The 16,211-nt window shown below is 36.0% G+C and overlaps 1 protein-coding gene across 14 annotated transcripts in view; it reads right to left on the bottom strand.

Annotated features, from left to right (window-relative positions):
* Positions 1 to 16,211, bottom strand: part of PCNX1 (pecanex 1) — a 210,766-nt gene that overhangs the window by 157,322 nt on the left and 37,233 nt on the right. For 13 of the 14 annotated variants that reach the window (XR_012415913.1, XR_012415914.1, XM_005561665.4 and 10 more), the window contains exons 2-3: positions 13,986 to 14,194; positions 3,103 to 3,208 (exon numbers count right to left, since the gene is read on the bottom strand). Coding sequence is in view for 11 of the 14 variants with exons in the window: in XM_005561665.4 (XP_005561722.1) it covers positions 3,103 to 3,208; positions 13,986 to 14,194 (315 nt within the window). In the remaining 3 variants the exon portion in view is untranslated. Of the gene's footprint in view, positions 1 to 3,102; positions 3,209 to 13,985; positions 14,195 to 16,211 lie in introns of those variants that run through there. The other variant, XM_073997659.1, reaches the window with a different exon arrangement.

The following is a 16,211-nucleotide window of genomic DNA, read 5'->3' as shown; positions in this document are numbered from 1 at the left end:
GCCATCTCAGCTCACTGCAACCTCCACCTCCCAAGTTCAAGCTGTTCTCCTGCCTCGGCCTCCTGGGTAGCTGGGACTACGGGTGCATGCCACCACGCCCAGCTAATTTTTTGTATTTTTAGTAGACACAGGGTTTCACCATATTAGCCAGGCTGGTCTTGATCTCCTGACCTCGTGATCCACCTGCCTCGGCCTCCCAAAGTGCTGAGATTACAGGCATAAGTCACCACGCCTGGCCCCTTGGTAAATATATCACATCTTTATCTTTGGTTACTTATATCACATCTACTATAAGATCACAATCTCTTTCAGTATAAGACCCACTCCCCAACTCACACTAAGTAGAATGCCTTGAATACTATTGGGCACTAAAATATTTGAAGGTAGAAAAGTGACAAAAGGAAAGAGAAGGAGGTAAGGAGAGGATGAAGGTGGAGAAAAGAAAGAATGGAAATGCAGGGTAGAAGATGAAAGGGAAAAAGGCAGAGGTGAAGGAAAGAATGGTAACAATGACTGCAATGTAGCTACTATGGTCAGCGGGTTCACGGTTTAGTACACAAGAAATTCACATAAAATACGATAATGCGTAGCAGTATCTTACACATTGTATAATAAAACACATACAAGAAACAACAGTATGTCTATAACGGTAACATCTCCAGCAATCTGCACACAGTCAGACTCTACCTCCTCACTTCAGCTTCTCTAAAGGGTAAGAATAATTATGGCACCATTTATTTTGTCATAAACATTATAAAATGAAAACACTAAAATCCAAGTAGCACAATAACGTCCAATATTTGCCCATTTTTATTAAAAAGTTATTATTTTAAGTAAAAGGTATGCTGTGTGTTTAACAACATGCACACATGCTTTAATCACAGTCAATAAGGGACTCCCTCCCTAAAACAAACAGGCAAGTTCCAACAGACAGGATGCCAAGGTCACAGGATCCAAAAGTGCCTGGCCATTGCTGGCCCTTCCATCTGTCCTATTACAAAAAGGAAAAAAGGTCTCCAAAAGATGATTGGAGAAATCTAGGCTTACTTTCTGGGGGTCTGATACTACCTACATTTGTCAATAAGAAGAAAGCCCAGGGTTAACTAAGAATACAAAACATGCAGCCATATTCAAGAATTGAGTTATTTCATTCTATAAAAAGAAACTGAGAGAAACACAAGGCCAACAACAACAAAAAAAAAACAGGATCAAGGATAGTAACCCTTGCCTTCAAAAAGGCATTGTAAAATTTGTAACAAAAAGTATCAATCTAAGGCTGAGCATGGTGGCTCACATCTGTAATCCCAGCACTTTGGGAGGCTGAGGTGGGCAGATCACCTGAGGTCAGGAGTTCGAGGCAGTCTGGCCAACATGGTGAACCCTGTCTCTACTAAAAATGCAAAAAAATTAGCCAGGTGTGGTGGCAGACACCTGTAATCCCAGCTACTTGGGAGGCTGAGGCACGAGAACGGCTTGAACCTGGGAAACGGAGGTTGCAGTGAGTCAAGATTGTGCCACTGTACTCCAGCCTGGATGACAGAGCAAGATTCTATCTCAGAAAAAAAAAGTATCAATCTAATTAATATGTCATAGCTCTTTTCACAGTCTTTAAACAAACAAACAACAACAACAACAACAAAAAAAAAACTCTGACATCTCCCATTCTATGAGTTTGTTATGGAAGGAAGACAAATTTAAGAACCTACATGTTCTGTACGATAATCGATCACAACCAAAACTGTTACCTTCAACCGTTTAGTCATTCACTTTAAATCATGAACATGCTAATCAAATAGAGTCAAATCTTCTATCAAAATATATTAGAAAACAAGACCCTGTTCAAGATTTTGATTCATATAGTGTTTTTCATAACATTGTTCTTAGGGCTACCAATGCAGAAGAGTAGAAGACTACAGGACAAAATTGGCAGAATTATGTCTGCTATTTACTCATTTGTTAAATGAGAAGCTACGTCTGATCTACCTCTAATGTTTTATTACATAGACACATAAAGATAATTAGCAATCATTAATTTAAAGTCAACTGTACACAAGGCAGTATATAAGACAGGAGAAAAAAAAGAGGAAAATCTACTCTGTAGAGCCTTATAAAGTGCCATATAAATAAGTACTCCATCTGCAAGAGAAAGGGTCAACACCATAAGGTGTTTGAAAATCTTGAGAAATGTAGGTTACAAGAAGTTAGTTACACCAGAAAATAAGGATGACTAAGTCTCTCTCTAGGACAGAAAGGCAGGAGAAAAGAGAAGAATGGTTTCAATCCACAAGCTATGTCGTATGATAACAGGAAGACTGGAGTGAGAAGTGAGGTCTAGTCCAGACCCTGATATAAATCAGCTATTTCTTTTTCTATGTAATGAAAGGACTGACATAACAACCACTAAAACCTATAGTTATGTAAAGGTCTACTATGAGAAGACCATGAACATTTCCAACACAGTTCATAGAATTTTACTCTACCCAATGAAATCATCTGCTGAGAAGAACAGCAGGAGTAACTGGGACTTTGATTAGTATCCAGGTATTTAAGATGAATAAGAGAACTAGAGCAGCAAAGGTCCAGCCAAGTTTTGAAGTAATACTTTAAGAGTTACCATTTTAAGTTAAAAGTTACATAGTAGAAAGACATTAAAACTGGTAAAAGCAAATTTGTATTTTACTTTTAGGCTTACCATTCAACATCTTGAACACTGAGAGATTTTCAGCATTTACTTTTATTTTTATTTTTTGGCCACATTTAAACCGGGGGTAACCACAGACATCTACATCTCTCCAATACAGATGATGTGAAGGTAAATAAAACAGTGCAAGGTGGAACCTAAATTTCCTAAAGGTATTCACAATCGTTATAATCAAAACTATACACCCAAAGATGAGTCTGTAGTAATGCTCAAAAATATGTAATTAATCAATGTGAAAAGTAAGTTAAAAAGAATATTACTAAAGATGTTATTAATAAACAATTAAAAAATATTAATCAGAAAAATGTGACAAAACATCAGCCGACTTAAAGACATGAGAATAACGGAGACCACCATCAGGAGGAGGGAAAAAGGCAAAATAAAACAGCACAGGTTCCTACCTGGTTGCTTGGATCTAGACCGGCATAAGAATTTCTGGAACTGCAACCAACTGGGGGTGTGGCCTCTCGGATAAACTCAGACATTTCAATCCCTCCACCAGGATCACTGTGGAGAAAAAAATGAGAAAAAGAGTAACTGTCGTTATTTTGACTCCAATGCTTTTCCTTTGTTAATTTTTTAAGTTATACTTTTTTCTACAAAACTAAGAGATCTGATTTTTAAATCAAGCAAATAGCAAAAAAGGTAAACAATGATCATTCTTCATTTACAAGTCTGATAATTGGAACTATTTTATCACCACATCGCTACTTGAAAATATGTAAAACTCTCTTATTCCAAACTGTCTACATCCAATCCAACATTAGAAACTGGCATTAATTACAATTATAGCATACTAAATATGTTATGATATGTGCTATCAAACCACTCTCGCAAAGAAATGATTGCCATTTGCTTCCCAAGAGCAAAGAGAAATTGTTCAATTGTAAACACAGGATGTAATCAGATATTACATTAACGACTCCCCGCGAGATCAGTCCAAATGAGCTGCGTGATACAGTGATGAACACACAAGAGAACAGTCGCCCTGGTCAAGCTATTTGTATTTGTTCTTCAAGTAAACAGAATTTAACTAGAATACTAACTTGTTTTACAGAACTGGAAACCTAAGATTTTAGATCTATACATGTTTAGAAGGCCAAGGTTAAAAAAGGAAAGTGATGCTACGTAGTAATGACATAGAAAGACAAGAGAGAGAAAAGTACTAGGTTCAAAGCCCTGGAGAAGCCCAAACACAGTACTTACAGATAACAGTAACCCAGATTTACAGGGAAAAACCACACACCAAATTTCACAAAACTTAGAAAATGCTACATAAGGTTCCTTAGGAAGATAACTCTTAGCATAAGTCATAATCCTACTTTTTGCCCAGAGATTTTTTACTCATTCTACCTGGTATAAACAGAGTAAGTAGTCAATAATTTTTTTTTTTTTTTTGCTATTATCTGGATAAAAGTTACAATATATGTGTTGGATATTACAGAGGATGTATCTTGCTATCTGGCATCCAATTCAACTTTCTGATTATTTAAAAAAAAAAAAAAAAAAAAAGCAACACCAAATTCTTCAGGTAAACCACCTCATCCCAAACTCTTACAAGTTTTTGGGTAATGTTGACCCCACCCTCAGGTTTAGGATTGGGCTCTACTGTCCAAAGTCATCAGCATATCCCATTCTTGTGGTCATTGAGATTAGCTCTAGAATAAGCACAGGACCCAACCCAGGCTAGTATGAATCAGGCCAGGAGTGTCTTATTGATGAGAGGATATTTCTCTATATCTGCTACTCTTAATGTTGAGACTTAAGGCCTGGAGGTGCTGCAGCCATCTTACAAACATTAAGTGGGAGTCTGTTCTAAGAAGCCAACTAATAGAAAAGAACAGAACCTGGCTAGAAGAAGAGAAACAGAGACATGAAGTGACAGTTTGAAACACTGCATCTGAAGACATCCCTCACATGCAGACTTCTCAGTAATGTGAGTAGCAAATTCCCTTAAGCTTTTTTGGGTAGAATATTTTGACAGCTGCAATCAAAAGATATAAGCAATGTATAATTTTCCATTTAAATATTTAACAGTATAGCAGTTTGAATTCTAGTGTTTTTATTATCTATGATCTCATAATTATAACGTCCCTGTTTGCTTAACAGGTTCCTAACTGTAAGCCATTGACTACAGTCAGCTAACAAAGGTTCAGCAAAGAAAACTAGCTTTCTAACTTACTATTCAATTATAAAAATAAAATATATTGGAACTCAGGTAAACATATGGCCAATTCAGTATACAAATACTCATGTGTGAGAAATGTAGAACATGCTCACGTTTAAAAGCTGTCTGGTGTTAATTCATACAAACTATGTAGGCCAGAGGAGAAATTTTTCTAAATTGGGAAAACTTTAAGTGTGTATATAGAGGCACTATCACCACACTGAATTAGCAATGACTATTCAGCAATATTAGGGTTTCTCCACTAGAATGCATCCTCTAAGTGAGATCCAAAGAAATCAGAAGATGGAGAGCAAGGTACAGATTAAGAAATGAAATAACACAGAAAGGAGAGAGAGCCCTCATCTTGCCTAGTCTATACACACACACACACACACACACACATCAACTTTATTGAAATATGATTCACATATCATACAATTCTCCATTTTAAGCTGTATAATTCAGTGGTTTTTAGCATATTCATTAAATTATTAAACCACTGCCAAAGCCAATTTTAGAGCATTTTTATCATCTCAAAAACAAGCCCCTTTAACCATTACTACCCATCACTTTCCATCCTCCTTAGCCCTAGACAACCATTAATCTAGATTCTGTCTCTACAGATTTCCCTGTTCTGGACATTCTATATAAATGGAATTATATGTGATGTTTTGTATCTGGCTTCTTTCACTTAGCATAATGTTTTCAAGGTTCATCCATATTGTAGCATGCATCAGTATTTCACTCCTTTTTATAGTCAAATAATATTCCACTCTATGGATAAACCACATTTGTTTATCCAGTCATCAACTGATGGATAATCCTGCCTAGTTTTATACATCACTTCTGATAGCAAGTCCAAATTACTACAATCTGAACATACAGTTATTATTAATAATAAATAAAAACATGCTGGGTATGTGGTTCATGCCTGTAATCCTAGCACTTTGGGAGGCCAAGATGGGCAGATCACTTGAGCCCAGGAGTTTGAGACCAGACTGGGCAACATGACAAAACCCCATCTCTACAAAAACATTACCCAGGCGTAGTGGCATGTGCCTGTACTCCCAGCAACTCAAGGGGCTGAGGTGAGCACATAGACTTAGCCTGGGAGGTAAAGGCTGCAGTTAGTTATGACTGCACCACTGCACTCCAGCCTGGGCAACAGAGCAAGACCCTGTCTCAAAATAATAATAATAATATAATAAAAACAAATATTTGCTAAGTACTTATTATATCCAGTCATAGGAGTTTGTGCTCTATTTGCATTTTCTGATGAAACCTGCCCTAATATTTATAAGTGCTATTATTCTCCTCTTACAGTTGAAAAAACTGAAAACCAAAGGCATAAAAACTTGCCTAAAGTCTCAGAGAAGGAATGAAACATAAATTGAGTCACTGGTAGATGGAGTTCAGGTGGAAGAGGAGGACAGCAATAATACCTCCTCAGCATTCTGCAAATAAGTTATCACATCTGCTCTTTCTTTATTTCCCACACACTTGAATACAGGTACTCGTAACCAGCATGGCCTTAGATAAGACAAAAAACAGGTCTGTGAAACTCTAAAGCCCACATTCTTGCTTTTTTGTTTTGTTTTGTTTTTTTAAGAGACAGGATCTCGCCCTATCACCCAGGCCAGGGTGCACTGGTGCAATCATAGTTCACTGCAGTCTCGAACTCCTGGGCTCAAGTGATCCTCCCACCTCAGTCTCCCGTGTAGCTGGGGCTACATGCCCATGCCACCATACCCAGCTGATTTTTTTTTTTTTTTTTTTTTGGTAGAGACAGAGTCTTACTATATTCAAAATCCTGGCCTCAAGGGATCCTCCCACCTTGGCCTCCCAAAGTGCTACGATTACAGGTATGAGCCACTGCACTTGGCCCTCATTCTTTCTAAGAAAACATACTGCCTTACACCAAATAGGCATTTGTGTCTTTCCAGTTCAAATCTGAAAGTAAACACCATTATTTAGAGCAGGGATTTTTAAACTCAGTGCTATTGACATTTTGGGGGCACATAACTATTGACTGCATTGTAGGATGGCTAGCAGCATCTCTGGCCTTTACCCACTAGATGCCAGTAGCAGCCCCTCAGTGTGACAACCAAAAAAAGCTCCAGACATTGCTAAATGTGCCCTGGGGGACAAAATTACCCCCAGTTGAGAAATAATGATTTAGAACTAACGGTCAACGAACAACAATGCATGGGAAGAAAGGAGATATCAAAGGAATAAAAAAGATGAAGAGAAAAAATGAACAGGTGTTTTTATTTTAGAAAAAAAAACCCCTCTAGTAAAATTTCTGCACTTCTTTCTTCTCTATAAATTCAGAAATAAAACTCTTAGCCAAGCTGTAGATGTTCTAAATATAGCTAAACATATAAAACAGCTGAGTAAGAGTTTTCTTTATTGGCAAGACTTGCAGGTTTGCAGCAATGGAGATTTCAGCACATACCTGGAAAGCATAGTAGTTTATTATTCGCACAGAAGCAAAGTGGTCTACTGCAGTAAGCAATACACCAAATTCAGGTAATATCTACCTTTATGCCTTAACTTCCCCATCTGTTAAGAAAAAAAACAAACCAGGTACAGGGAAAGGCAGAAAAGCAGAAGGGGTGCAATCTGAATTACAGAGATGTCTTCACAAACTAATTTGTTGATTATTAGGATCGTATTGATTGCTCGTGCTCAGGCTTTGATCAGAAACTTGGCAACACCATTATAGTACCAAGTTTGTAAATCTGGAGTAAAATGATGCTCATAAAAATAAGAATAGATAAAAAACAAAGTTCCTATATTCACAGGAACAAAGTTCCTAAACAGCATAATCTCTCTCAGAGAACAACCTAAAATCCAGCTTCATACAGTTTAAATTGATCTGTAGTTTACAATATCATAAGCATTACTGCCATGAGAAACATAGAGAAACCATGATCTTTCTTCAAATGTTTGTATTCAAATCGTAAAATTCGATGTTACTTCCTGAAGCATTAGAAATGTAAAAAAAAAATTACTGACTGATTCTTTCTCTAAAATAAAGATTTAACCATTTTTTACCTGCTGTACCACATAAAAGAGAGACCAATGAAAACCATAAAGCTCAAGTGGTTCTGCTATACTTACTCATTCATACAACAAATTGAGAGCCACAATGTACCACACACAGGGACAGGCTCTACATATACAAGTATTTATTTTCCTATTAATTTCTTTTCCTCAGAACAGAACATGAGATTCACAAGTGGGAGGGCGAGGAAAGGAGATGTCAAAAATAAAAACCTACAACAAAGATCTTACTTAATAGTGAAACTTAAAAACATTAAAGATTAGAAAAAAGACAAGGATGTACACCGATAATATTTCAACTTAACCATGTGCTAGAAACCACAGCCAGTGAAAAAAATTAAACAAGAAGTATAAGGACTAGAAAGGTAGAAATAATTGTGATCATATAGACAAGGGAACATCATTAATAAGGGGGTTTAATAAGATTGCTAGACACAAAATTAGCTGCAACATTTTAGGGGGGAAAACAAAATTATAAAAAATTTTAGGCCGGGCGCGGTGGCTCAAGCCTGTAATCCCAGCACTTTGGGAGGCCGAGATGGGTGGATCATGAGGTCAGGAGATCGAGACCATCCTGGCTAACACGGTGAAACCCCATCTCTACTAAAAATAAAAAAACTAGCCGGGCGAGGTGGCGGGGGCCTGTAGTCCCAGCTACTCGGGAGGCTGAGGCAGGAGAATGGCGTAAACCCGGGAGGCGGAGCTTGCAGTGAGCTGAGATCCGGCCACTGCACTCCAGCCTGGGCGACAGAGCGAGACTCCGTCTCAAAAAAAAAAAAAAAAAAAAAAAAAAAAAAAAAAATTTTATAGTAGCATAAACACTATAAAATAATAAATTTCCTTTTAATGGAGAAAATGAAAAACTACTACTGAAAGATACTTACAAAGACTAAATAAATGGAGAGATTCAATATTGTAAAGATACAAATTCTCAGCAGAGGGATCTACAAATTTAGTGTAACTCCAATAAAAATACCAAGTTCCTGCAGACTTTCTCTAGCAGACTCTAAAGTTTACATTAAAAATCCAAGAGCCTAGAATAGCAAAGTCTCTCCTAAAAAAGAATATGGTGGGAGGTTTGCCCCACTGGCTATCAAGAGTCATTTTTTAAAACTGATAAGGATGGTGTGGTAATGGCACAGGCAAGCAGATCAACAGAACAGAACAGAGAGCCCAGAAACAGGCCACCAGAAATGAAAATTTAGCTTATGCCATAGAGAGTGCTACAAATTACTCAGGAAAAGATAGTTCATTTAACAAATACTGGGTAAATCCGAGATTCATAAAGAAAAAAATAAGCCTTAAGAACCTACCTGATACTACAGACCTAAATAACTTTGGGTGGAATTGAAATGTGAAAACAAAAGAAACAGGAAACTTCAAAAAGACAATACAGAATACCTTTCTGATCTCTGTGTAGAAAATAATTAAGACACAAAAATGCTAGGTGGGCACGTGAATCACGCCTGTAATCTCAGCACTTTGGGAGGCTGAGGTGAGTGGATCACCTGAGGTCAAGAGTTTGAGACCAGCCTGGCCAACATGGTAAGACTCCATCTCTACTAAAAATACAAAATTAGCCAGGCATAGTGGCGCATGCCTGTAATCCCAGCTACTCAGGAGGCAAGGCAAGAGACTCACTTGAATCTCGGAGGCACAGGTTGCAGTGAGCTGAGATTGTGCCACTGCCCTTCAGCTTGTGCGACAAAAGCGAAACTCTGTCTCATTAAAAAAAAAAACACAGACAAAAAACAAAAAACCTGATTACTAAAAAGTGGTAAATTTCATTGTTCTAAATTTAAGAATATATGATAATCATAAGAAACTTTAAGGAAAGCAAAATGACAAGTCAGAAGTGGGAGATGACTGTAATATATACATAACTAATAAAGGAATAGTATGAATATATAAAAAGAAATCCTATTAATCATTAAGAAAAAGACAACTCCAAAGAAAAATGAAAGAAAACATAAATGAGTACTAGAAAAAAGAAAAACCTAAATGGACCACATATAAAAAAATAAGATGCTTAACCTCATTAGTAATCAGAAAGGTTAACTGAAAGTCACAATGAGACACCTTTTACACTTCATGAATGGTAAATTTTTTCAAGACAGGGTCTTGCTCTGCCACCCAGGCTGGAGTGCAGTGGCGTGATCAAAGGTCACTGAACTCTTGAACTCCTGGGCTCAACTGATCCTCCTCCCTCAGCCTCTCAAGTATCTGGCACTGCAGGTGCGCACTACCATACCCAGCTAAATTTTTGTTTTTTTATTTTTTGTAAAGACAAGGTCTCGCTATGTTGCCCAAACTGATCTGGAACTCCTGATTCCAAGCTGTCCTCCCATCTCTCTCTCCGAAAGTGCTGGGATTACAGGCAGGAGCCACATTGCCCAGCCAATTTTCTTTTTTTAAACCCCAAATCAATAGCTAAGTGAACGGCAAATTTTTAAAGTTTACCAATATCAAATGTTGATGAGGATGTGAAACAATAAGGACTTTCATACACTACTGCTGAGAGTATAAATTGGTAAAATCATTTTGGCACACAGCTTGGAATTGCCTGATAAAACTGAACATGAAAATGCCCTATAAACCAGCTTACATAAACTAGATATACACATGCACCGCAAGACAAAAAACACTAGAAATAATCTGAACGGCTATAAATAGAAGAATGAATAAATAGACTGTGGTCTATTCTTACAGTGGCAGACTGCATGTCAGTCAATATGAATAAACTCTAGCTACAAACATCACCATGGGTGAGTCAATAAAATATAATATACTGTGCAAAAAAAGAAAAATCTCTCATACAGAAGTGCATACAGTATGATTCTCTTAGGATGTCCTAAAGCAGACAAAAATAAATAAATATATTCAGGGATATCTACAGAGAGTGTGTAACAATAAAGAAATGCAAGGGAGCTATTCACAAAAAATTCAAGATTATGGTTACTCCTGAAGGGAAAAGTGGAATGAAATGGGAGAGGAATGTCATAAAGCTTATATGGTATTTTTATAATGTTTTATTTCCTAAGCTGTGTGGTAGGTAATGAAGTAGTCACTTGATTATTGCTAACATAGCATTTGGAATATATATTTCACAATAAATTTTAAAAGTAAAAGAAAATGGAAAAAACAATTCAGAAGCAATGAAAAATATATATAAGATCCAGAAATAATTAGAACAATTATCAAGTGTTACCATGTGTCAGGAATTATTCTAAGAGCTTTATATATATTATTTCATTTATTCACTGTAATAATAATATGAGATAGTTCCATTATTTTCCTCATCATTCTGACAAGAAAGCCAACTCATAAAAAGCTTAAGTAACTTGTCCAATGTCATACAATTAAGCAGCTTTGGCTGACTGAGTGCAAAGTCTGCATTCTGCTTGCTTATCCACAATGTAAGAGTATGCATTTCTTAACAGAAATAGAATAGGCCTAGGAAATGTACATAAACCATTTTAAAAATGTGAAATAACACATAAAAGATAAGCAAATAAAGAGATAAATAAAATCATAAGAAAATAAACGGAAATCTCTCATCTATATCCCTATTTTAAAAGTTGAGTTTCTACAAATTTAATAGAATTGTCATCAAAATTCTAATGGAATTTTCTGGAGGATGAGCACACACGAAGATATCTCACAAAAGTAAGTATATGCATGAGAATAGCCAAAATAATATCAAAAAATGTCAGGCGTGTTGGTTCATGCCTGTAATCCTAGCACTTCAGGACACCGAGGCAGGCAGATTACTTGAGGTCAGCAGTCCAGCACCAGCCTGGCCAACATGACGAAACCCTGTCTCTACTAAAAATACAAAAATTAGCGGGGTGTGGTGGTGCATGCCTGTAATCCCAGCTACTTGGGAGGCTGAGGCAGGAGAACTGTCTGAACCTGGGAGGTGGAGGTTGCAATGAGCTGAGATAGCACCACTGCACTCCAGTCTGGGCGACAGAGCAAGACTCCATGTCGAAACAAACAAACAAACACCCCCCAAAAAAATAATATCAAAAAAAAAAATACTGGAGTCACTCACAATGCTAAGTATTAAACATATTATAAAGTCACTATGATAAAAACAATATGGTATAAATGAAAAAAGGCAGAAAGATGAAGCAGAAAACTAAGTTCAGAAACTAACATAAGTACATACAGTATACTACATGAAAATAAAAGCATTTAAATTTACAGGGAAAAAAATCTGTTACTTAATGAATGGTGTTGTGACAAACAAACCTAAACAAATTAAGTTAAAATGTTTTCAAACTGACAACAATTTAACAGTAAAAGTAAAATGATAAAAATACTGAAAGTAGATACAAAGATCTCAATTTATTGTATATTTATATAATTTGAGGGAAGGAAAATCTTAGAAAACATGTTATCAAAAGCAGAAATAACAAACTTACAAAATGGAACACAGAAAAATAAATTACAGGATATAAAGAGACTGACAAATAAAATGCTATAAACTGAGGAAGAATATTTGACACAGAAGAGCTAACATCCTTTGTTAAAAAAAAGTCCCAAAGTCAATAGCAAAAAAAAAATCCACTAATAGAAAAATACACAATTCACAGAATAACAAATATACATGGCAATAAGAAAAATACCTCCATTTTACTAGTAATTCAAAAACGGAAATATTAATTATTTAATTATTTAAATATTAAACAATGATATATCACAGTTTTTCAAATTACTAAATACTCAGAGCTGTCAAAAGTGCAAAAAAAAGGCAGCTGAATTTCTGGTCATAGTCATTAAATGGTAAAATCTTGGGAATTTGGCAATACATATTGGAAAAGTTTAAAATGTGCATAGCATTTCTAGTAATTCCACCTCTGAACAACTATGGTAAAACATTTAATCATTTAAAATTTAAACATCACAGTTATCTAATATTTAAATTTCAAAATAATTGATATAATTAAAAATAGGATAAAATACATCCACATAATGAGATACTGTGCATCATTAAACATAATATCACAGAATAATTGTTTTCACTACTTCAAATATTTGCTGAGTACCTATCATTGCCAGACACTGATTTTGGAACTGGGAATATAATAGTTTGTAAGAAAAATAAGGTCCTTACCTTCAAGAAGTTCATAAATGCAAATAAATGTTAAGATAATTTCAGATAGTGATTAAGGCAATAAAAATTATGAGGGTAAAATATGTTTAACAAACAGGGTACTCATGTTAAGAATAAGGAAAAAATGTAATTGAAAAGGAATAAACAAAGGCTTTCAATGCCCTGGAAAATATATAGAAATATCACCTGTCTTAACAGAGGAGTGCCCACTTTTTGTTATATTATTTATGTCTTGATGTCTGAAATATTTCATATTATGCTCAGTGGAAACAACTGCTTAGATTATTTGATCTTTCTCAACTTGGTTTCCACATCTGTAAATCAGGGATAATAACTGCATCTACCTGCTAGAATTGTTTTGAGGTACATCAAGTATTCACAAAAAAAACTTTTCCAAGAGTTATACCAGGGGGTACCTACGATTTTCTGCAAGGTCACAAACTTTCGACTAACAGCTAAGTTTCTAAGGTAAGAATATACAGTTGAAAGAAATGTACAATACATTAAGTATACAACTTACAAATGTCAGTAAAATATCACAATTTGCTTATATATATATATACACACACACATACACATACATTTTATTTATATATATAAACAAAAATAAATGCTGAGATTTATAAGCCATGCTCAATAATTTCTTTAGGCTGTTGGTTTTGATCTTTAGCGTAAGTAACTATCATACGGTAGTGTATTGTTCTAACCTGTCTAGTAATGAGGCCAAGAAAATTGATTTAATCCCCTGAACATGCCAGTTAGCTTAGCTCTCTTCTAATTTTAAAATATGTACCCATCATTGTATCTACAGTGGTAAGATCTAACACTGCCTTAAAACCATATAAAGAAAACAAGTACAACATAATAATCATATCATTATACAGATAACACGATCTAAATCATTAAAATCTGAATGATAAAGGTTTCCTTACCTCGGTCCATTACTGTCTTTTCTCCTGGTTGAACAGTTGCCTTGCTCAGCTTTGTTTCGCTGATCCGTGAACTCATTTGCAGTCCTATCTACAACTTCTCCAGCATCAAGTGCTCTGTGTAGTCGATAGTTGACCATCTTCAGAACAATGAAGACAGCAGCTATCACAGGACAATAAACTGCTACTATAATCATGGAAGAAGGAAGGGCCTTTAAGAGAAGGAAAATAAGGAAATACATTTTAAAATATTTTCTATTGTATTCAATTAGAGAAATCTGTATCTGAAATAATAAACACATTTACACACAAAGCAACAACTATGTTACTAGCACTAAGCTGCAAAAGTACTGATACAATTTCACTGCCCAATGCAGTGAAAAGACACTAGCTACATGTGGCTACTGAGTACTTGAGATATGGCTAGTTTGAACTGAGATGCAAAGTGAGAATAAACACTGTATTTCAAAGATTCAATATAAAAAAAATGTAAAATATCTCAATTTTTATGTTGATTACATGTTGAAATAATACTTAGATTATACTGGTCAAATAAAACATTATTAAAATTAATTTCATGTGTTTCTTTTTACTTAATGTGGCTACTAGAAAATGTTAAATTACATATATGGCTTGCCTGCATTACATTTCCACTGGACAGCACAGGTATACAGTCCATGCCAAAAGCCTTACCATACACTTGGAGAACAAAGGTATCACATTACAGCATATGTGAATAAATCCAGGTTGTGATTCATATATAATGCCTGTTTATGGACTCTGTGCAACCATTTTTTAGGATACATTCTTTGTATTCCCAAAAATTGGAAGTTAAAACAGTCATGAGAATGGCCTTAGAACTCTGACTGTAAAACTGGGTAAGATACGGAAGACATGCAAAATCCAGGTGGGTTTTATTTTAAAATAGTTAAACATGTAAAATACTTAAAAATTGTAGCCTGCCAAACAAAAAGAATAAAAGACCACAAACAGAATCAAGTAACAGATTAACTGAAATAAGTCAGCCAAACATCCTGGGTGGGGGGCTGAAGGCCCATCACACAGGAGGATTCAGTGATGGGAAATGTGAGTCCATGGGTGGCAGGCCTAGAGACCAGCTCACTGGGAAGGCAAGGCCTAGAGTCACTGTTGGGAGAGGTAATACAACTAGGCTCAACTTACCCCAATTTCATGAGAATAATCACCCAGACATCTATAGCTCTAGACCCCACATGCTTTCACAAGATTCAATCTTAGTTATCTGAGAACATGACCCCAAATTGACTTTAAAAGAGTAACCTCTAGCCAGGCATGGTGGCAAGCACCTGTAATACCAGCTACTCAGGAGGCTGAGGCAGGAGAATTACTTAAACGTGGGAGGTGGAGGTTCTTGGAGTGAGCCAAGATCATGCCACTGCACTCCAGCCTGCAACTCCATTTCAGAAAAAACAAAAGAAGAAGAAGGAGAAGGAGAAGGAGAAGAAGAAGAAGAAGAGTAACCTCAAATCACTTGAGACAAAAATAAAACGGTCTTGATGAGCCAGGCAGGTTTAGAATACAGATATGATCAAAGTTCCTTTAAAAAAAAAAAAAAGTGTCTGAGAGGGAAAGAGTGTGGGTTGAAATTAGGAGAGAAAAACATAAAGTCCACAAAGTAATACTTTTGTGTTGAGTGTGGGCATAATAGGTATATATTAAATATTTGGCATTTTTAAATACTTGGATTAAGAAGTCCTGCATATTAATGTATCTAAAAAATTAAACTTGTGATTCCAATTTAAAATGTTACTGAATAACTTGTTTGGGCTTATAATTTTAAGTTGGGAAACACATTTAGAAGTTTACAAAATCCATAAATATCAGATTTGGAAGAGTTGAGTACTTGTATGATATTGTGAAATATGTATTTAGTCTTCATCCCCATTTTCTGGCATAAACTCTTAAAATCCTTGGAATCCCCAAACTGGTAAGTGTCTTTTTGTTCACTATTAGCTTGACTGGTGCCTGGAGGCTCCTGGATAGCCTCAGGAGCCAGGGCTGGTTTCCAGGGGAACCAACCTCCTGATTAGAGGGTTGGACTGAAGTCCCAACTCTCAACCTCCAGGGAGGGAAGAGGGGCTGTAGGATGAGTTGATCACTGTATTAGTCCACTCTCATGCTGCTATGAAGAAATACCCAAGACTGGGTAATTTATAAAGAAAAGAGGTTTCATTGACTCACAGTTCCACA

The sequence above is a fragment of the Macaca fascicularis genome, chromosome 7 (assembly GCF_037993035.2).
Source record: "Macaca fascicularis isolate 582-1 chromosome 7, T2T-MFA8v1.1".
Lineage (NCBI taxonomy): Eukaryota > Metazoa > Chordata > Mammalia > Primates > Cercopithecidae > Macaca > Macaca fascicularis.
The sequence above is the reverse complement of the archived record's forward strand: the minus strand, read 5'-3'. Positions and strand labels throughout refer to the sequence as shown.